General features: G+C 49.7%; 1 protein-coding gene and 1 long non-coding RNA gene across 2 annotated transcripts in view; both read right to left on the reverse strand.

The window, feature by feature from the left end:
* Positions 1–252: 252 nt before the first annotated feature.
* On the reverse strand, positions 253–16617 carry LOC307014992 (properdin-like). Its single transcript, XM_079643297.1, has 11 exons — positions 16512–16617; positions 14659–14791; positions 14251–14405; positions 13265–13432; positions 12990–13184; positions 2222–2389; positions 1860–2051; positions 1306–1479; positions 1004–1201; positions 728–839; positions 253–499 (listed from the first exon to the last, which is right to left on the reverse strand). Exons 1-11 carry the CDS (start codon positions 16561–16563, stop codon positions 370–372), a joined length of 1677 nt encoding a protein of 558 aa, XP_079499423.1. The 5' UTR covers positions 16564–16617; the 3' UTR covers positions 253–369.
* A 4961-nt stretch (positions 16618–21578) lies between these two features.
* Positions 21579–22924, reverse strand: part of LOC307017472 — a 1511-nt gene continuing 165 nt past the window's right edge. Inside the window, exons 1-2 of the long non-coding RNA XR_013802185.1 lie at positions 22715–22924; positions 21579–22504 (exon numbers count right to left, since the gene is read on the reverse strand). The exon at positions 22715–22924 is cut by the window's right edge and continues 165 nt beyond it. This is a non-coding gene — a long non-coding RNA (uncharacterized lncRNA). The remainder of the gene's footprint in view (positions 22505–22714) is intronic.

Raw genomic sequence — 22924 nt, forward strand, 5'->3', positions numbered from 1 at the left:
TATGGCTCGGGGTCATCTCCACCCCGAGGAGGATGTGCTCCAGGTGTCCCACAGCAATAACTATCTCTGAGCGAGAGCTGCCCGGTCACAAACTGGGAACAACAACAACTTGCTAGTTGAGATTGCAGCTGCTCGAGGTGGAGCATCTGTCAGAGGGCGAGAGGTAAACATGCAGAGGATTCCCTGACAGACAGATGAGTTTAGATGTAGAAAGAATACACGACACATAAACACCACACAAGGAAACCATCGTGAAGAAAACATTACATTTATTAAAATGGTGTTTCAGGGATCAAATAAAGACGAGAGCGTTGATCCATGAGATGCTCTCATGATGAACTCTGAAGAGAGAGTGACTCAGCAGAGGGTTCAGGGGCAGGCGGGGACGTTGAGGCACGGCTGGATCTCCAGCTTCAGCCCTCCTTCGGGCGGCAAGCGGCAGTCCGCCTGAGGCTTCCCGAAGAAGGTCGCCTTTGCCTTCTGACGACCGATGGTAGGTCTGAGAACACACACACACACACACACACACACACACACACACACACACACACACACACACACACACACACACACACACACACACACACACACACACACACACACACACACACACACACACACACACACACACACACACACCAATTAAAATCTCTTTAGCCTGTGCCTGAACACATTTAGCGAACCATTGACCTCCAGCCCAGGGGACAGGAAGTGATGTCACACTGACCTGTAGTCGCTGTAGTCCGGTTTGCAGAATCTCCTCCTGAAGCGCTGAGGCTTTCCTCCACAGGGCGGAGAGCAGAGGCTCCACTGCTCCCATCCGTCCCAGCTGCCCTTCACTGCAACACAGAGACACCACCTCACCCTTTAGAGCAGGGCTACTCAAACCCTTTGATGAAAGCTCCACTTGTGAACTGTATACCTGGTCACTGGTCGGAATCATTGCCAGTAAAGTCCCCCCCCAACCCCCCCCCCCCCCCCCCCGTGTGTGTGTGTGTCTTACTGTAGCACTTGTCCACGTCGTAGCAGACCCTGGTCTCGGTGAGGGCCTCCCCGCTGCAGATGGAGCCGTCGTGGGCTCGATGGAGGCAGCTCCTCTCCCGGCTCTGACTCCCTCCGATCTTCAAGCAGCGGATGTCCTTTCCTCTAAAGGGGTCCCTGCAGGGGGCCCACTGGGACCACTGGGACCACAGCCCGTCCACTGACACACACACACACACACACACGCGCACACAGTTGGTTATAAGCAAGTTTAAATGTCGTTATAGAAATGTGAGTTATAGAGAGTGTAGACGTGCAGCTCACCTGGACAGTGCTCGTTGGTGTTGCAGACGCTGGTTCGACTGCCCCCTCCAGCACAGGGCTGGCCGCCATGTTTGGGGGCGGGACTATCACACCTCCTGACGGACAGCTGGAGCCCCACCCCACAGGTAACAGGACAGGGAGAGAATTCTGACCAGGACCCCCACCCTCCGTCCACTGAGAGACAGACACATGGTGCTCTGGTTACATATAATTACAGAATAAGACAGGTACAGAAACATTTTGTTATTTTAAACACACCCCCCCCCCCCCCCCCCCCGCCTCGACCTCAGGTAAGAAACTAAATTAAGCACAAAAAAAAGAATTGGTGACCCCGGCGTGATCCAATGTGGGGCAGAGAGACGGGGTATCAGAAGCTAGACTTTCATTTAGCATCAGAACAACATTTAAACAGCTTCAAGCCCGGGAAGACCAGCGGAAACAGGAAGTCCGGTTAACTAAAATGTCCGTGCGGAACAATACCACAACCCATAGATCCGTGGGTGAATAATATCAATCACCACAAGGTAATAATAACCCCAGGTGAACAGGGTTACCTGAGCAGTGAGGCAGGTGCATGCAGGTGTCCGTCTCCGTGTCCTCTCCACTGCAGCTCTTTCCGGGCGGACTGGAGGAGGGGGCGGGGTTAGAGCAGGAGCGGTGACGAGTCCTGACAGCCGATTGGCCCTCTGGGATACAGGAAGAGGAACACTCGCCCCAAACCGACCAACCGGACCAGAACCCGTCCACTGTCAGAGACACAGAGACTCAGAGAGGGTATAGAAGTCTGTGAGGAAAGGTTTCCACTTCTCTCTTGATTTATTACCTCAAATGTTAAAGAAATCTGTGCGTGCGTGCGTGCGTGCGCGTGCGTGCGCGTGCGTGCGTGTGCGTGCGCGTGCGCGTGTGTGCGTGTTACCCGGACAGGGACTCTGACAGACGATGCTCTTGGTGCTCGGTCCGTCGCAGAATCGTCCTCCATATTTGGGGGCGGGGCTATCACACGTCCTGATTGACAGCTGGAGCCCCTCCCCACAGGAGACGGAGCACGGCCCGGGCTGAGACCACGCCCCCCAGCCGCCGTCCACTGCACAGCCAATCAGAACGTCAGGTTTACAATTGAGTGTTTATCAACATGAAACTTCATTACTGACATTAAAGGACTCCAATCATGTATCACATGTCTCTGAAGTGTCCTGCTCCAAACCCCAAACAGATCCTTGTAGCCCCCCCCCCCCTCTCTTCCAGCTGTTACTAAGGACATGTCTCTGAAGTGTCCTGCTCCAAACCCCAAACAGATCCTTGTAGCCCCCCCCCCTCTCTTCCAGCTGTTACTAAGGACATGTCTCTGAAGTGTCCTGCTCCAAACCCCAAACAGATCCTTGTAGCCCCCCCCCCCTCTCTTCCAGCTGTTACTAAGGACATGTCTCTGAAGTGTCCTGCTCCAAACCCCAATCAGATCCTTGTAGCCCCCCCCCCCCCTCTCTTCCAGCTGTTACTAAGGACATGTCTCTGAAGTGTCCTGCTCCAAACCCCAAACTGATCCTTGTAGCCCCCCCCCCCCCTCTCTTCCAGCTGTTACTAAGGACATGTCTCTGAAGTGTCCTGCTCCAAACCCCAAACAGATCCTTGTAGCCCCCCCCCCTCTCTTCCAGCTGTTACTAAGGACATGTCTCTGAAGTGTCCTGCTCCAAACCCCAAACAGATCCTTGTAGCCCCCCCCCCTCTCTTCCAGCTGTTACTAAGGACATGTCTCTGAAGTGTCCTGCTCCAAACCCCAATCAGATCCTTGTAGCCCCCCCCCCCCTCTCTTCCAGCTGTTACTAAGGACATGTCTCTGAAGTGTCCTGCTCCAAACCCCAAACAGATCCTTGTAGCCCCCCCCCCTCTCTTCCAGCTGTTACTAAGGACATGTCTCTGAAGTGTCCTGCTCCAAACCCCAATCAGATCCTTGTAGCCCCCCCCCCCCCTCTCTTCCAGCTGTTACTAAGGACATGTCTCTGAAGTGTCCTGCTCCAAACCCCAAACTGATCCTTGTAGCCCCCCCCCCCCCTCTCTTCCAGCTGTTACTAAGGACATGTCTCTGAAGTGTCCTGCTCCAAACCCCAAACAGATCCTTGTAGCCCCCCCCCCCCTCTCTTCCAGCTGTTACTAAGGACATGTCTCTGAAGTGTCCTGCTCCAAACCCCAAACAGATCCTTGTAGCCCCCCCCTCTCTTCCAGCTGTTACTAAGGACATGTCTCTGAAGTGTCCTGCTCCAAACCCCAAACAGGTCCTTGTAGCCCCCCCCCCCTCTCTTCCAGCTGTTACTAAGGACATGTCTCTGAAGTGTCCTGCTCCAAACCCCAATCAGATCCTTGTAGCCCCCCCCCCCTCTCTTCCAGCTGTTACTAAGGACATGTCTCTGAAGTGTCCTGCTCCAAACCCCAAACTGATCCTTGTAGCCCCCCCCCCCCCTCTCTTCCAGCTGTTACTAAGGACATGTCTCTGAAGTGTCCTGCTCCAAACCCCAAACAGATCCTTGTAGCCCCCCCCCCCTCTCTCTTCCAGCTGTTACTAAGGACATGTCTCTGAAGTGTCCTGCTCCAAACCCCAATCAGATCCTTGTAGCCCCCCCCCCCCCTCTCTTCCAGCTGTTACTAAGGACATGTCTCTGAAGTGTCCTGCTCCAAACCCCAATCAGATCCTTGTAGCCCCCCCCCCCCCCTCTCTTCCAGCTGTTACTAAGGACATGTCTCTGAAGTGTCCTGCTCCAAACCCCAAACAGATCTTTGTAGCCCCCCCCCCCCCTCTCTTCCAGTTGTTACTAAGGACATGTCTCTGAAGTGTCCTGCTCCAAACCCCAAACAGATCCTTGTAGCCCCCCCCCTCTCTTCCAGCTGTTACTAAGGACATGTCTCTGAAGTGTCCTGCTCCAAACCCCAAACAGATCCTTGTAGCCCCCCCCTCTCTTCCAGCTGTTACTAAGGACATGTCTCTGAAGTGTCCTGCTCCAAACCCCAAACAGATCCTTGTAGCCCCCCCCCCCTCTCTTCCAGCTGTTACTAAGGACATGTCTCTGAAGTGTCCTGCTCCAAACCCCAAACAGATCCTTGTAGCCCCCCTCTCTCTTCCAGTTGTTACTAAGGACATGACTCTGAAGTGTCCTGCTCCAAACCCCAAACAGATCCTTGTAGCCCCCCCCCTCTCTTCCAGCTGTTACTAAGGACATGTCTCTGAAGTGTCCTGCTCCAAACCCCAAACAGGTCCTTGTAGCCCCCCCCCCTCTCTTCCAGCTGTTACTAAGGACATGTCTCTGAAGTGTCCTGCTCCAAACCCCAAACAGATCCTTGTAGCCCCCCCCCCCCCTCTCTTCCAGCTGTTACTAAGGACATGTCATTCAATGTATCCATTGAACTACTTTCATCTGGATCCAAGAGAGGACAAACGTTATTGGTATACAGCTGTTTCTACACGGACCACTATTGCGGTAAGCATGTTGTAACTTCCGGTTGTTGTTGTCATCTCCGGGTATCCCGTGTGCCTGTTCTGTTGCTGATAGCTTGTTATCTTAACTTAATCGATCGTTTTAAAACTCTTGATCACGGCAACTGCCTGACGTTGTAATCCCACGTTACTACAGCTTAAGCACTCACAACTCTCCTTCTCTTAGCGACTGTAACTCCACAGTTGCCTACACTCTTTTCGGGTTTGCTAACGGTAGCTACTTTAGCTTGATAGCTAGCCATGGCTCTTTCCCCACCCTCGGGTGCTATTTCCTGCTCTAACTGTCTCATGTTTGGTTACTCCCCTACCTCCTTTACTGGTACCGATACATGTGTTAAATGTAGTATAGTTGTTAGGTTGGAGGCGGGAATCATAGCCATAGAAGCCCGGCTCCGCATCTTAGAAAATAACTCAGCTACAGTAAAGCCCATGTTAGCCGGTGCGGACCGGCAAAAGGTAGCTCCTCTTAGCCGTCCCCCGGCAACTCCCGAGCAGCAGGGAGAATGGGTGACTGTTCAGAAGGGGCATAACGCGAAACCCGCAGGTCCCCACCAACCCGTTCACGTATCTAACAGATATTCCCCACTCAGCGAGACACCCGCTGAGAAGCCAACTCTGGTTATTGGTAGCTCTATTATGAGACACGTGAATTTAGAGACCGATGCCTCCACAGTCACATGCATTCCGGGGGCCAGAGCGGGCGACGTTGAGGCGCATCTTAAACTGCTGGCTAAAAATAAACGTAAATACAGTAGGATTGTTATTCACGTCGGTGGTAATGATGTTCGTTTACGCCAATCAGAATGCACCAAACTTAATGTGGCGTCAGTGTGTAGTTATGCTAAAACAATGTCGGACACCGTAATCTTCTCTGGTCCCCTCCCCAATCTGATCAATGATGACATGTATAGCCGCATGTCATCATTTCAGCGCTGGTTGTCTTGGTGGTGCCCAGCAAACAATGTGGGCTTCGTGAATAATTGGACAGCCTTCTGGGGAAAACCTGGTCTGATTAAGAGAGACGGCATTCATCCTACTTTGGAAGGTGCAAATCTCATTTCGGCAAACATTTCAGGGCTCTGTGGACTTAATCCATGACAAACTGGAGTTGAGACCAGGAGGCAGAGTCGCAGTCTTACACGCTTCTCTGCGCTCTCTCCTAGGCAGTCATCCATAGGAATCCCGACCCCAATAAAATACCCAATATTAACGGTGTGTGTGTCTGCCCAAGGACAATTTAAGGTAAAACCTAATAGAGGTGTCATACATAATAACCTAATAAAAGTAAATGTAACAACTACTACAGTGCAACAAAACAGGAAGATTAAATGTGGTCTCTTAAACATAAGATCTCTAGCATCTAAAGCAATACTGGTAAATGATTTAATATCAGATTATAATATTGATATATGCTGTCTCACTGAAACTTGGTTGAGACATGAAGAATATGTCAGCATAAATGAGGCCACTCCACCCAGCCATATCAATACTCATATTGCCCGAGGCACGGGCCGAGGAGGTGGAGTTGCAGCAATCTTTGACTCAAGTTTACTTATCAATACTAAACAAAAATTAAATTATACCTCCTTTGAAAGCCTCGTTTTTAGTCTTACGCATCCGACCTGGAAAACTTTGCAGCCAATCTTATTTGTTACAGTGTACCGTGCACCAGGTCCTTATTCAGAATTCTTATCAGAATTCTCTGAGTTTTTATCAGCTTTGGTACTTAAAACAGATAAAGTAATTATCGTAGGTGACTTTAATATTCATGTTGACGATGATAAAAATAGCCTTACTGTTGCATTTAATTCTATATTAGATTCTGTTGGTTTCTGTCAGAGTGTAAATAAACCAACCCACTGCTATAATCACACTCTTGACCTTGTTCTGACTTATGGTATTGAAATTGAGCAACTATTAGTCGAACCGCATAATCCTGCTTTATCCGACCATTTCTTAGTAACTTTTGAAGTACTGTTACTAGACTACAAAGCATTAGCCAAAAGCTCCTGCAGCAGAAACCTATCTGTTAGTGCTATAGCCACATTTAAGGAAGAGATTCCACCAATACTTAACTCGATAGCATGTCTGCATGTAAGGGAGGAAACTTATACAAAATGTACACCACCCCAAATTGATCATGTTGTTGATAGTGCTACAGATGCGCTGCGAATAAAATTAGACTCTGTTGCTCCTTTGAAAAAGAAGAAAATAAAACAACATAGATTAGCTCCATGGCATAATGCCGAAACCCGCAAAATAAAGCAAAAGTCGAGACAACTTGAAAGGATATGGCGTTCCACTAAACTTGAAGAATCTCGTTTAATTTGGCATATTACTCTCAATGAATATAAGAAAGCACTGCGTAAAGCGAGAGCAGCATACTACTCTTCATTAATAGATGAGAATAAGAATAATACAAGATTTCTTTTCAGCACTGTAGCCAGGCTGACAGAGAGCCACAGCTCGACTGAGCCTTCTATTCCCATAGCACTCAGTAGGAATGATTTTATGTGCTTTTTTAACGATAAAATTGTTACTCTTAGAAACAAAATCAATGACCTCTTGCCTTTGACCAGTATAGTGTTATCAACAGCTCCCGGAAACGTAAGTTCTAATAATATTACACTAGATAGTAAACTAGAATGCTTTTCAGCCATAAACCTTGAACAATTAAATTCAATGATTCTCTCTTCTAAACCATCAACGTGTATCTTAGACCCGATTCCAACTAAGCTGTTAAAAGAAGTTTTTCCATTAATTAGCACTTCTTTATTAAATATTATGAATATGTCTTTATTATCAGGCTATGTTCCAAAATCATTCAAAGTAGCAGTGATAAAACCGCTTCTTAAAAAGCACAACCTCGATCCAGAGGTTTTAGCCAACTATAGACCTATTTCTAATCTTCCGTTCCTCTCAAAAATTCTTGAGAAAGCCGTCGCAAAACAGCTGTGTGATTACTTAAGAAACTATGATTTATTTGAAGATTTTCAGTCTGGCTTTAGAACACAACATAGCACAGAGACAGCTCTGGTTAAAGTCACAAATGACATTCTAATAGCCTCTGACAAGGGACTTGTCTCTATTCTTGTCTTACTCGATCTTAGTGCTGCATTTGATACTATCGACCATGATATCCTATTGCAAAGACTAGAGCACTTAGTTGGCATACAGGGAACTGCTTTAGGCTGGTTTAGGTCTTATCTATCTGAACGCTCTCAGTTTGTACGTGTCAACGATGAATCTTCCATGCAAACCAAAGTTAGCCATGGAGTGCCACAGGGCTCAGTGCTTGGACCTATTTTGTTCACCCTATATATGCTTCCGTTAGGCAATATTATAAGGAATCATTCTGTAAACTTTCATTGTTATGCGGATGATACTCAACTATATTTATCAATCAAGCCTGATGAAATTAATCATCTAAATAAAATTCAAGACTGCCTCAAGGACTTAAAAACGTGGATGACCTTAAATTTTTTGATGTTAAACACGACCAAAACTGAAGTTATTGTACTTGGCCCGAAGAATCTACGAAACAAATTATCTAAAGATATATTAACTATGGATGGCATTAATTTGGCCTCCAGTGAGACTGTAAGGAATCTTGGTGTTATATTTGATCAGGATTTATCCTTTAACGCCCACATAAAATCAATTTCAAGGACCGCCTACTTCCATCTACGTAACATTGCAAAAATCAGGCATATCTTGCCTCAAAACGATGCAGAGAAACTAGTCCATGCATTTGTTACTTCAAGGCTGGATTATTGTAACTCCTTATTATCAGGGTGTACCAAGAAGTCAGTCAAGTCGCTTCAGCTGATTCAAAATGCTGCAGCTCGTGTACTAACCAGAGTTAGGAAAAGGGACCACATTACTCCTGTTCTGGCTGCCTTACACTGGCTCCCTATAGAACACAGGATAGAATTTAAAATTCTTCTTCTCGCCTACAAAGCCCTTAATGGGCAGGCGCCATCTTACCTTAAAGAACTCATTATACCCTATTGTCCTACTAGGGCATTGCGTTCCAAGAATGCAGGGTTGTTGGTTGTTCCTAGAGTCTCTAAAAGTACAATGGGAGCCAGAGCCTTTTCTTATCAAGCTCCACTTTTGTGGAATCAGCTTCCAGTTTGTGTTCGGACGGCAGACACCCTATCCGTTTTTAAGAGTGCGCTTAAGACCTTCCTTTTTGATAAAGCTTATAGTTAGGGCTGATTAGATTCAGCCCCTAGTTTTGCTGATATAGGCTTAGTTTGTCGGGGGACATCTTACTTCTTCCTTCTCTCTGTCTATACCTGTGTACTCTCATGTTCCGATTAACCCAGCTTCCCCAAATGTCTTTCTTTTTGGTGTCTATATACGCCGGGATCCGGAGTCATGGATGATCCTGCGGTCCTGTGTCATGGATTGCGAGTCCTGGATCTTGAGACGTGGCTGCGGTCCTGGATCATAAGTCCTGGATGGATATCCTCGTGGATTCATCTTCTTATTATACACACATGCATTTCAAAACATTTGGACTACCTATGTTGCAAATGTATTATCTTTTCAATTTACACACGGCATCTATTGCACGTCTGTCCGTCCTGGGAGAGGGATCCCTCCTCTGTTGCTCTCCCTGAGGTTTCTCCCATGTTCCCCTTTAAACTGTGGGGTTTTCTCTGGAAGTTTTTCCTTGTACGATGTGAGGGTCTAAGGACAGAGGGTCTAAGGACAGAGGGTGTCGTATTGTCATACTGATATTCTGTACAAACTGTGAAGTCCACTGAGACAAATGTAACATTTGTGATATTGGGCTATATAAATAAACATTGATTGATTGATTGATTGATTGTAGCCCCCCCCTCTCTTCCAGCTGTTACTAAGGACATGTCTCTGAAGTGTCCTGCTCCAAACCCCAAACAGATCCTTGTAGCCCCCCCCCCTCTCTCTTCCAGCTGTTACTAAGGACATGTCTCTGAAGTGTCCTGCTCCAAACCCCAAACAGATCCTTGTAGCCCCCCCTCTCTCTTCCAGCTGTTACTGAGGACATGTCTCTGAAGTGTCCTGCTCCAAACCCAAAACAGATCCTTGTAGCCCCCCCCCCTCTCTCTTCCAGCTGTTACTAAGGACATGTCTCTGAAGTGTCCTGCTCCTAACCCCAAAGAGATCCTTGTAGCCCCCCCTCTCTCTTCCAGCTGTTACTGAGGACATGTCTCTGAAGTGTCCTGCTCCAAACCCAAAACAGATCCTTGTAGCCCCCCCCCCTCTCTCTTCCAGCTGTTACTAAGGACATGTCTCTGAAGTGTCCTGCTCCAAACCCCAAACAGATCCTTGTAGCCCCCCCCCCTCTCTCTTCCAGCTGTTACTAAGGACATGTCTCTGAAGTGTCCTGCTCCAAACCCCAAACAGGTCCTTGTAGCCCCCCCCCTCTCTTCCAGCTGTTACTAAGGACATGTCTCTGAAGTGTCCTGCTCCAAACCCCAAACAGATCCTTGTAGCCCCCCCCTCTCTTCCAGCTGTTACTAAGGACATGTCTCTGAAGTGTCCTGCTCCAAACCCCAAACAGATCCTTGTAGCCCCCCCCTCTCTTCCAGCTGTTACTAAGGACATGTCTCTGAAGTGTCCTGCTCCAAACCCCAAACAGATCCTTGTAGCCCCCCCCCCCTCTCTCTTCCAGCTGTTACTAAGGACATGTCTCTGAAGTGTCCTGCTCCAAACCCCAAAGAGATCCTTGTAGCCCCCCCCCTCTCTTCCAGCTGTTACTAAGGACATGTCTCTGAAGTGTCCTGCTCCAAACCCAAAACAGATCCTTGTAGCCCCCCCCCCTCTCTCTTCCAGCTGTTACTAAGGACATGTCTCTGAAGTGTCCTGCTCCAAACCCCAAACAGATCCTTGTAGCCCCCCCCCCTCTCTCTTCCAGCTGTTACTAAGGACATGTCTCTGAAGTGTCCTGCTCCAAACCCCAAACAGATCCTTGTAGCCCCCCCCCCTCTCTCTTCCAGCTGTTACTAAGGACATGTCTCTGAAGTGTCCTGCTCCAAACCCCAAAGAGATCCTTGTAGCCCCCCCCCCTCTCTTCCAGCTGTTACTAAGGACATGTCTCTGAAGTGTCCTGCTCCAAACCCAAAACAGATCCTTGTAGCCCCCCCCCCTCTCTCTTCCAGCTGTTACTAAGGACATGTCTCTGAAGTGTCCTGCTCCAAACCCCAAACAGGTCCTTGTAGCCCCCCCCCTCTCTTCCAGCTGTTACTAAGGACATGTCTCTGAAGTGTCCTGCTCCAAACCCCAAACAGATCCTTGTAGCCCCCCCCCTCTCTTCCAGCTGTTACTAAGGACATGTCTCTGAAGTGTCCTGCTCCAAACCCCAAACAGATCCTTGTAGCCCCCCCCCCCTCTCTCTTCCAGCTGTTACTAAGGACATGTCTCTGAAGTGTCCTGCTCCAAACCCCAAACAGGTCCTTGTAGCCCCCCCCCTCTCTCTTCCAGTTGTTACTAAGGACATGACTCTGAAGTGTCCTGCTCCAAACCCCAAACAGGTCCTTGTAGCCCCCCCCCTCTCTCTTCCAGTTGTTACTAAGGACATGTCTCTGAAGTGTCCTGCTCCAAACCCCAAACAGGTCCTTGTAGCCCCCCCCCTCTCTCTTCCAGTTGTTACTAAGGACATGTCTCTGAAGTGTCCTGCTCCAAACCCCAAACAGGTCCTTGTAGCCCCCCCCCTCTCTCTTCCAGTTGTTACTAAGGACATGACTCTGAAGTGTCCTGCTCCAAACCCCAAACAGATCCTTGTAGCCCCCCCCACTCTCTTCCAGCTGTTACTAAGGACATGTCTCTGAAGTGTCCTGTTCCAAACCCCAAACAGGTCCTTGTAGCCCCCCCCCTCTCTTCCAGCTGTTACTAAGGACATGTCTCTGAAGTGTCCTGCTCCAAACCCCAAACAGATCCTTGTAGCCCCCCCCCTCTCTTCCAGCTGTTACTAAGGACATGTCTCTGAAGTGTCCTGCTCCAAACCCCAAACAGATCCTTGTAGCCCCCCCCCCTCTCTCTTCCAGCTGTTACTAAGGACATGTCTCTGAAGTGTCCTGCTCCAAACCCCAAAGAGATCCTTGTAGCCCCCCCCCCTCTCTTCCAGCTGTTACTAAGGACATGTCTCTGAAGTGTCCTGCTCCAAACCCCAAACAGGTCCTTGTAGCCCCCCCCCCTCTCTCTTCCAGTTGTTACTAAGGACATGACTCTGAAGTGTCCTGCTCCAAACCCCAAACAGGTCCTTGTAGCCCCCCCCTCTCTCTTCCAGCTGTTACTAAGGACATGTCTCTGAAGTGTCCTGCTCCAAACCCCAAACAGACCCTTGTAGCCCCCCCCCCCTCTCTTCCAGCTGTTACTAAGGACATGTCTCTGAAGTGTCCTGCTCCAAACCCCAAACAGGTCCTTGTAGCCCCCCCCCCCCTCTCTTCCAGTTGTCACTAAGGACATGTCTCTGAAGTGTCCTGCTCCAAACTCCAAACAGATCCTTGTAGCCCCCCCCCTCTCTTCCAGCTGTTCCTAAGGACATGTCTCTGAAGTGTCCTGCTCCAAACCCCAAACAGATCCTTGTAGCCCCCCCCCCCCCTCTCTCCCAGCTGTTCCTAAAGAGCTGACTCTGGGTCAGTAACTTCAGAGAGAGAGTAGATCTCATCAGCTAAATGCTGCCGTGATGAAACTCCACATCATGTTCCAAACCACATCAAGGATTCTCTCTGAAACAGGATGGAGCTCAAACTCTCTCTCTCTCTCAGGTTTACCACAAGGTGACTTCATTTTGATTTCCTGCTTCTTCACACAGACTCTCTCCAGTACAGGTTAGCTCTGAGTGTTAGCATGCTAATGTAAACACAGACCATATTACTTCCAGAACACGCCTCATTGTTTCTGACAGCAACGTTTCTGATTGGCCCGTGGGGGTAAAGCCCGCCCACATTTTAGTAATGTGGTCATAACGCAGCAAATCTGGATCAGCTCCGTTGTTCCCCGTTTTTAGAGATGTGGGTACGGAGGAGAAGAGAGAGGGGTTTATTCTCTGTGACTTTTAGAGTCTCCTGACACACCGGGGACACACGGGGACACACCGGGGACACACCAGGGACACAACGGGGACACACCGGGATACATGTTGATGTAGAAAAGACATCAGGAAGTGACTTTTGCATAAGAGGGGACCTTTAACAGCTCCTCTCACCTGGGCAGTTGGGCAGGTGGCTGCAGCTCTCGCTCTGCAGGGGGTCTCCGGGGCAGGCGGTGCCCTGGGGCGCGGTGTCGCTGGAGGGGGCGGGGCTAGAGCAGGAGCGATGACGCCGTCTGGTCGGCACGGCAACGTCAATGCAGGAACCAGAACAGAGAGACCAGTCGGACCAGAGGGCCCACCCACCGTGAACTGGGAGAGGGAGGAGTCATGATGTTATGTTAAAGCTATTAACATATATTATACATACACTGATTATGCCCTCAGGTTACCTGGACAGGTGCTGAGTGTTGGACACGCCTCCGTCTCCTGTGACGCTCCGCTGCAGGACGAGAGACACTGAAGAGGAGCAGAGCACTTTCTCTCTCTCGTCCTCACACCTCCACCTGCACAGGTAACAGAGCAGGGGGACCAGGAGAGCCAGGGAGCCCAGCCCTCCCCTGCACACACACACACACACACACACACACACACACACACACACACACACACACACACACACACACACACACACACACACACACACACACACACACACACACACACACACACACACACAATTAAAAACATTTTGTGCTGCAATTAAAGATTATTTTCCTCAATCCCTTTTTTTTTTTTTTTTCACTTACATTTTTATTCACATTTTTATAAACATACAAAACCACATATAGGTAAGTAATGAATTAGAGACCCATTGAAGCAGAAAGTTTGTCCATGTATTCTCTCAGTTGTCCCATTTCTTCACGTACTCCTCTTAGATTTCCTTCCATCCGGCTGCCAGTTTGATCCAGTTCAGCATCCATGTTGTGCTGGGCTTTCTCCAGTTTATCCCGCACGGCATCTAAGCTAGTCCTCAGCGCCGACACCCAGCTAGGTTGCTCGTCGTTGCTAGCTTTAGCGTTAGCCGTTAGCGTCTGACTGCGTTCCGTCTGGACCTGCATCTCTCCCGGCTGTTTTTCGTCTTTCGTCTTTTTCTCCATTCCTTTCTTATTTACTAATTTGCTCATGACCTATTCTTCCAACTTCAAATCACATTTATCGGGGTTTTCTACCTTTTTGAACTTATTCCGCCGGGAGCTCCTCTTCCGTGTAAACCGGAAGTCTTCTCAATCCCTTTTTATAATATTGTGTATCCTACTTAGTGTGATGATCTTATGATTCAATGTGTGTGTGTGTGTGTGTGTGTGTGTGTGTGTGTGTGTGTGTGTGTGTGTGTGTGTGTGTGTGTGTGTGTGTGTGTGTGGGTGGTTGTGTGTACCGTTGCAGCAGGTGTTGTTGCAGGGTATTGTCTGCAGGTTGTCAGCGTCCTCACAGTCTCCGATCCCGAAGCACTTCCTGCTCCTCATCGTCACGCCGTCACCGCAGAGAACCGAGCACTCAGACCAGGGAGACCAGGGGCTCCACACAGGGGGGCTACACACACACACACACACACAGACACACAGACACACACACACACACACACACACACACACACACACACACACACACACATCAGAATGCAGCTTTTTCATTAACAGGGATTCTTCTTCTGCTTCTTCCAGCCCTGTGTGGGTCTAAGTTGTCCAGTCTGTCTGTCTGTCTGTCTGTCTGTCTGTCTGTCTGTCTGTCTGTCTGTCTGTCTCTCTGTCTGTCTGTCTGTCTGTCTGTCTGTGCGCCCACTGACCCACAGGACTGACACACTCCTCCCGTTGCTTGGAAACCGTTGTGAGGATTCAGACAGCAGTCATCTTCGTCGACCTCACCGAGCTCTTCATCACATCGACCCAGGTCGAACCGAGCGAAACACCGCACACACTCTACACACACACACACACACACACACACACACACACACACACACACACACACACACACACACACACACACACACACACACACACACACACACAGAAATATTTACTGAAGCGCAAATGTAAATATTAGCATAATGATTAATGCAGTTTCACTTCTCTGTGTGTGTGTGTGTGTGTGTGTGTGTGTGTGTGTGTTTACAGGATTTCGACAGAAGGGAAAGTTTGCTCCCTAAAAGTTACAAAATGTTCTAACTCCCATTGGTTTCATTTTCCTCCGAACACGACTGTTTTTATTCTTGGTGTTATTTCAAAAGGGGACACATGTTGATGTAGAAGAGACATGGAGAAGAGGGGACACATGTTGATGTAGAAGAGACATGGAGAAGAGGGGACACATGTTGATGTAGGAGAGACACATGAAGAAGAGGGGACACATGTTGATGTAGAAGAGACATGAAGAAGAGGGGACACATGTTGATGTAGAAGAGACATGGAGAAGAGGGGACACATGTTGATGTAGAAGAGACATGGAGAAGAGGGGACACATGTTGATGTAGGAGAGACATGGAGAAGAGGGGACACATGTTGATGTAGAAGAGACATGGAGAAGAGGGGAATGTAGAAGACATCAACATGTGTCTGCTCACCACCTCAAGCTCAACCTTGAGAAGACTGAACTGCTCTTCCTTCCGGGAAAAGATTGTCCCACTCTTGACCTAACGATCAACATCGGCCCCTCTGTTGTTTCCCCGACTCAGACTGCAAGGAGTCTGGGTGTGACCCTAGATAACAAACTGTCCTTCACTGCAAACATCTCTGCTACAACCCGCTGCTGCAGATACACTCTTTACAACATCAGGAGGATACGTCCCCAGCTGACCCAGAAAGAGACGCAGGTTCTGGTCCAGGCTCTCTTCATCTCACGCCTAGACTACTGCAACTCCCTCCTGGCTGGTCTACCTGCATGTGCCCTGCGACCTCTGCAGCTCACCCAGAATGCAGCGGCTCGTCTGGTCTTCAACCTTCCTAAATGTTCCCACACCACGCCGCTCCTCCGCTCCCTTCACTGGCTTCCAGTAACTGCTAGAATCCACTTCAAGACACTGGTACTTGCGTACCATGCTGTGAATGGATCTGGCCCTTCCTAAATCCAGGACATGGTTAAACCGTACACCCCAGCACGTGCACTCCGCTCTGCATCAGCCAAACAGCTCGCTGCACCCGCACTGCGAGGGGGACCCAAGTTCCCGTCAGCAAAAACACGTGGGTTTGCTATCCTGGCTCCAAAATGGTGGAATGAGCTCCCCATTGAAATCAGGACAGCAGATAGCTTACACATCTTCCGACGCAAACTGAAAACTCATCTCTTTAGACTCCACTTCGAGCGATAAAATTACTAACAAAGCACTTATATACTAATAAAGGGCTGGCTGATCTAGAGCCAGTTGAGTAGCACTTGAAATGTTTGGCTCTATGAAACCTGATGAACTTATATGATTCTGTTTTCTTCAAGGTTGTACTTTGTTGGTTGAATGCACTTCCTGTAAGTCTCTCTGGATAAAAGCCTCAGCTCAATGTAATGTTCTGAGGGATGAGCTGCTCACACTCACATCACTCACCTCTGATTGAGCTAACTGACCTGAGGAGGCGATAGACCTCTAGTGAGCGGCACAGACCTTCGTATATCTTTCTGTGCGTGGCTCCATGGTGAGTTAACACTGACCTGAGCGCTGCAGCAGAGGAACCAGAACCAGCAGAACCTTCAGAACCTCCATCCTGTTCCCCGTGTGCTCCGCTCTGAGGCTCAATCTGTCCCTGGAGACACCTCCCTGAGAGAGAGAGAGAGAGTGAGAGAGAGAGAGAGAGAGAGAGAGAGTGAGAGAGAGAGAGAGAGAAAGAGTGTTCATGAAAGATCCGGAAGGCTATTTGTTATGTTAGGGGTTAAACACACAGTGAGGAGTTCACACAAAAACAAATCAGTGTGTGGCGCAATGCAGGAATTCCTCACACACACACACACACACACACACACACACACACACACACACGTACATGCACACACACACACACACACACACACACACACACACACACACACACACACACACACACACACACACACACAAAGTGTCAGTTTTATGGGATTAGTTTTGTTTCATAAAGATAAAGCAGAACTAAGAGTTTAAGAGGGAAAAACTGAGGCAAGCAAAAATAAATGTAATTAAAAAAAACTGTAAGTTCCAAACACATCATTTGTGTAGTCATGGAAACTATAAGTCTGTTTTCTTTGTTTTAACAGGATTTTGTTTGCAGTTCTTGTTTCTTCTTTCTCAATGATCAGACTTTGGTTTCGCTGCAGCTCTTCTCGTTCTATCTCGTACATGGCTTCGCCCTCTAAGTCTATGGCTATTGGGTAATCCCCCTGCGCCCCCGCGCAGCACTGAAACACTTGTAGTCCACGCCCACACTCGGGCCTCCTTCCGGTATAAATAGGAAGGAGGCCCGGCAACCTGCTCCCTCTTTTCTTCAGCTAACCTCAGCAGTTACTGAAGCACAGAACCATTAAACATCATGAGCAACAACTGCGTCCGAGGTCGTCCCTCATGTGGCTCAGGATATATCATGAGCTATGACCAGCACGCAATGTGTGAATCCTGCCTGGGGCCAGAGCACGTGGACGCGGCTCTCAGCCAGCAGGTCGCTTGCTCACACTGTGCCGTCTCCCATCAGCCGACAGGAAGCGCAGAGCGGACGCTCTAGCTGCTGCGGCCGAGGAGGACGATTGGCCCGTCCAGCACGTGGACGGCAGCATGTCCCTGGAGCCGAGTGCCGGGCAGGAGTCGGACGACTCCTACCCCGTCTCCCTCCATGGTTCACCATGCGGTTCTCCCCTCCCTCCTCTCCCCCGGACGGGGGAGACAGAGTCGGAGCAGGGGGCTGGTTTGGCGGCTGGTTTGGCGGCCGAGCACGCGGTCCCCTTCTCCGTCGCCACAGGACGGCGCCCTACGTTGAGCTCCCCCAGAGAGTATGTCGCCCGGCAGGCCGACCGGGTCACCAGTGTGCCTTTCTGGCGGCGGCGAATATCATCGCGCTGCTCTCCAACTCGGTGGAGACGCTGGTAGAGCGGTCCACCACCGAGGCAGAGGAAATCAGCAAGGCGGCCAGCACGGCGCTCACTCTGTGCGCGTCCGTCGCTGTCTCCCAGGCCAGGATTTCCGCGTGGCAGACAGAGATCCAGCGCCACCTGCAGCAGGCGTCTGTTACGGAGAGGGCCAGAAACGTGCCACTGGACGGCGGCTGAGCGTCCACGCCGGCCACAGGAGGCCGCAAGCGGAGAGACGCCCACAGCAACCGCCTTGGCGTCAGACTCGCCCTTCGGTGGCTGCAGGGGCTCCGTCCCACGTCTCCGCCCCCCCGCCACCCCAGAGACAGGGTCTCCCGGCGGCGAGTCAAAGGGGAGTGAGGCTCCCCCGCTCCTGGTCTGCTCCGCGAGAGCCTCCGAGGAAGCAGAGCCGGTAATTAAGCCGGCTGCCACTAATCTGTTGATTAAGTAGACAGCAGGGCTCGCTGCAGAAGCCTGCTGGTTTTAACCTATCGGTTAGTAACCTGCAGAGCTCGCGGCTTTCCTCTGTCCGAGATACGCCTCCTACACACGGTCATAACCCATGAGCGCTGTTATAACGTCTCATGTGGACAGCATGCACAGACCTCCACTCATCCCCTGAGCGTGTACACGCCTCATGATGAGAGTCGGAGTGAGACGCCCCCCCCCACAGTTCAATGGGATACAGGAAACGCTCCTGTCCTCCCAGAAGCTATGTCTTGCGCTCCAATCCGAGCTGCTGGAACTCCTGTTGAAAGAGGATATTTCCAGGGTTCCTCAAAACGTTATTTTTCTAATCCCAAAAAAGACTGGGGGAATGAGACGTCCTCGATCCGTCAGTATTCCACATGCTCACGATCCAACAGGTGCTGGAATGTGTTCACCAGGACGACTGGTTCACTTCCACCTGAAGGATGCATACTTCCACCTGAAGGATGCATACTTCCACCTGAAGGATGCATACTTCCACCCATCATCCCAAAACACAGGAAAGTCCTGCGTTTTCCATTCAGGGAATATCAGACCAGACAATCGTCTGCCGTTCGGATATTTCCTGGCTCCTCGCATTTGTGTGTCGAAGGCTGGAGCCACTCCACAGAGGAGGGATGAGAGAGTGTTTCCTCTGGACGACCTGCTATCTGCTGGCTCGCCCCAGGGAGGAAGTCGCTTTCCAGACGGTACATCTCGTATCGCATCTGTCAAAGCCTGGGTTTCATAATACATTGGAAGAAGAGCTGTCCTCTTCCCTCTCAGACAATCGTTTATCTAGGAGTGGAGTTAAACTCAGCCAGCATGAGAGCGTGACTCTCACGGCAGCGAGGGGAGGAACTGACAGCTCTCCTCCGGCGTGTCACAACCCACACAGCCCTCTCCGTGACGCAGCTGCTCGGCGTTGGCGTCAGCTGGTCACGTGATGATCCCCCTGAGTCTCCCCCACAGGGGGTCTCCAGAGGAGGTTCATTCGCTGCAGAAGCCTGCTGTTTTAACCTATTGGTTTATAAACTGCAGAACTCGTGGTATTCCTCCGTCCCAGATACGCCTCCTACACACGGTCATAATAACCACGAGCACCGTTATAAGGCCTCGTGTGGACAGCATGCACACACCTCTCATCCCCTGGGCGTGTACGCGCCTCGTGAGGAGAGACGGAGTGAAAGGCAGCGTATGGAAACTCCCTCGCAGCCCTTTTGCCTCACGGGCAGCGGCGGCGATGGCGTGGCTCGTCACCATGACGACCATACGGCACATCACAGAGAGGCCCCTCCCCCCAGCAGTTCCATGGGATACAAGAAACACTCCTGTCCTCCCAGGAACAGAGTCTTGCGCGGTTTTTACCCCCGCTATTTTTCTAAATCTCGGAACAGAACGGGGGAGTCGCCCCGTTGTTCAATCGATGTGTTGATTCGCTCAGACAACAGCAGCCTACCTGAATCTCCAGGGAGGAGTACGATCTGCCAGCTTCTGAACGCAGCCAGGCGGCTGCTGTTCTGGGCGCGCTCACACGTTGCTCTCATCAGAGCCACGTATATTCCAGGAGAGTTGAACCGAGGGGCTCGCAGAGCGCAGCAGCGTGTTATGGAGGAGTACGGAGACTCAGACCTGTGTCACGCGCACTAAGCAAAGCCCCATTTGAGCCTTTAGACCAGGTTCCCCTTAAACTGGTGTCAGACAAAGTAGTATTACTTTAGGCTCTATCAGCTAAAGGGTGAGTGATGTGTCTGCTCTCTCTGGGGCTCCGTCAGGCCTCCGGATCCAAGGAGATGCAGCTCAGCTGTTTGACGCCCTAACCCGGCTTCATGCCAAAGGTCATCACAAGCTCTTTAGAGTGGAGAGTGATCACCTTGGAGGGCTTCTTCCCCCCTCCTCACAGGTCGGAGGAGGAAGCCGCGTCTCATCTCCTCTGTCCTGCTAGTGGCGTGCACGTTCTCAGCCGCCTGTTTGTGCACTATAGAGAGCGCTCGATCGGGCAGCCTCTGTCTGCACAGCGGCTTCACACTGGCTGTGTGAGGCTGTGTCACAGGCATATGTCTCCTCTGGGGTGGATCCCCCGGAGAACATCAAAGCGCTCTCCACCAGAGGAAGGTCCTCCTCCACGGCTTGGCACAGAGGAACGTCAGTGGAAGACATTTGCACTGCTGCATCTTGGTCTTCCCCCTGTTCATTGATTCAATTGTATTTAAGGGATGTCTCCCGTTCCTCTCTGACACACCCTGTACGGAGTGTCCTGTCAGAGTGAGAGACGTCAGGGATCCAGCTGTGCTCTCCTGTCTGCACGCAGAGAGCTGCTGTTCCCCCTCTTTTTGTCACTGGGCAAAGTGTGACCTTCGTCTCTACTTCTCACAGCGGCAGGTATGTATTGTTCCCAGCCTTCGTCCCTCATGGAGAATATTCATGTTTGCTATGTTCCAGGGACGGTGATGCTCCATTACGCATGGCGCAACAGGCAGGGGGGTGTTATTGAGCAGGTGTGTCTGTGCTTCTATTGCCGGGCGGACCCAGTGGGGCGCAGACTACATCATGCTTCGCCCTTAACCCAATAGCGATAGCCTTAGAGGGCGAAGCCATATACGAGATAGAACTGAGGTTACCTTCTGTAACTCCAGCTTCTCTGAGTAAATGGCGCAGCCCTCTAAGCGCTGGGCCCCACTGGCTCTACGAATAGCTGAAGAAAAGTTGTTTCTATAACAACAGTTGTAGGTACAGTTCGGTTAGTTAGCGTATCAAATATACGGCTGTGCCGACGCCTGATGTTCCGCTCACAGCGAGCCGAAAAAAGCACTGTTACACATGGGCGGAGCCTCTCTGGTGGTTGACTAATCAGAACAGAGTGGCCGAGCTGACCAATCAGAGCACACTGGGCTCACAGGGAGGGGGGGGGGCAAGAGGTCCAACGAGCCGTGTAGGACAGAGAGTGAATACACAGACTATACAGAGATGCTGTTTGAGAAACCAATGAGAGTTTGGAACATTGAACAATGTAAATGTATTCTAGTAGACCTAAACAATGGAACTATGATCAGTAGAAATGGCCGTGACCTTTGAACTCTTAGTTCTGCTTGATTCTGAGAAAGTGCTGCTTTATCTTTAAGACACAAAACTAATCCCATAAAGTTTAAATTGGACTTTATATTAAACAATGCTTTGTGAATATTGTACGATGAGAAGAGAGATGCAGAAACTCAGAGACAGAATCAATCCTTTATTCAGGCAGAAGCATGACCATCATCAGCACTCACATGTTGCATTATGGGAAATGTAGTACTCAGGTGTTTTGGAACTACAACCTTTATAAAAGTCAGGAGATGCTTCAAATTTGACATATTTGTTTACATTCTGTGTTTCTCGTGGATTCCTTGACTTTATGAATGTAAAATATTTTCGCTTTAAGGTCAATTCTCATTAAAGTCAGATGTAAAGTTCTTGTGATGAAGCATTTTGGAGTACAACCCTTCAAAAGTACACATATACACAGTAAACAAAGTTATTGTGACTTTAGAGTCTGAACATGTTTTATTGCATTGTTGAGAGCTCATAGAAAAGGTAAACTGTCAGGTTTGGGAATGTCCTCGAGAGAATGTTGAAATATAGCTGCCACACAAACATCTGCTGTTAGAAACTAGACCTTAAATATAAAGTTCATTTTTCAAAGAGCCGCAAAGCGTTCCTCCAACGCGACAGAAAGAGTCGCCTGTTACTCAGAGCTGGAAGTTAACAAAGACATTTCTGTATCGCTGAACAGAGAATAGAGAGGTGCAGGAAAGAGTCCTAAACAAGGCATGAGTCAGCGTTTCATCACTTCCTGTCCCTAAACGTTATCACGCCCAACATTAGCCTCCTTTAGCTTAGCGGTGAAGTCAAGTGACCGTGCTGTAGTTCCTTTATAGCCCTACATTAGCCTCCTTTAGCTTAGCGGTGGTGACGTGAAGTCATGTGACCGTGCTGTAGTTCCTTTATAGCCCAACATTAGCCTCCTTTAGCTTAGCGGTGGTGACGTGAAGTCATGTGACCGTGCTGTAGTTCCTTTATAGCCCTACATTAGCCTCCTTTAGCTTAGCGGTGGTGACGTGAAGTCATGTGACCGTGCTGTAGTTCCTTTATAGCCCAACATTAGCCTCCTTTAGCTTAGCGGTGGTGACGTGAAGTCATGTGACCGTGCTGTAGTTCCTTTATAGCCCTACATTAGCCTCCTTTAGCTTAGCGGTGTTGACGTGTCATGTGACCGTGCTGTAGTTCCTTTATAGCCCAACATTAGCCACCTTTAGCTTAGCGGTGTTGACGTGTCATGTGACCGTGCTGTAGTTCCTTTATAGCCCTACATTAGCCTCTTTTAGCTTAGCGGTGGTGACGTGTCATGTGACCAACACAGGAGTAGGACACCCTGCACCTCTCTATTGTGCGTCTAAATATTCAGTAGCTGCCAAAATAGGAGATCTGCGTTTGGCACATGGACAGTTAAAGAGCTCTCACTGTAAACACCAGGCGTCTCACACTAAACATCGTGTCTCTACATGCTATCTACAAACTGAGTTCAA

This window comes from Notothenia rossii (genome assembly GCF_949606895.1).
Source record: "Notothenia rossii genome assembly, chromosome: 8".
Classification (NCBI taxonomy): domain Eukaryota; kingdom Metazoa; phylum Chordata; class Actinopteri; order Perciformes; family Nototheniidae; genus Notothenia; species Notothenia rossii.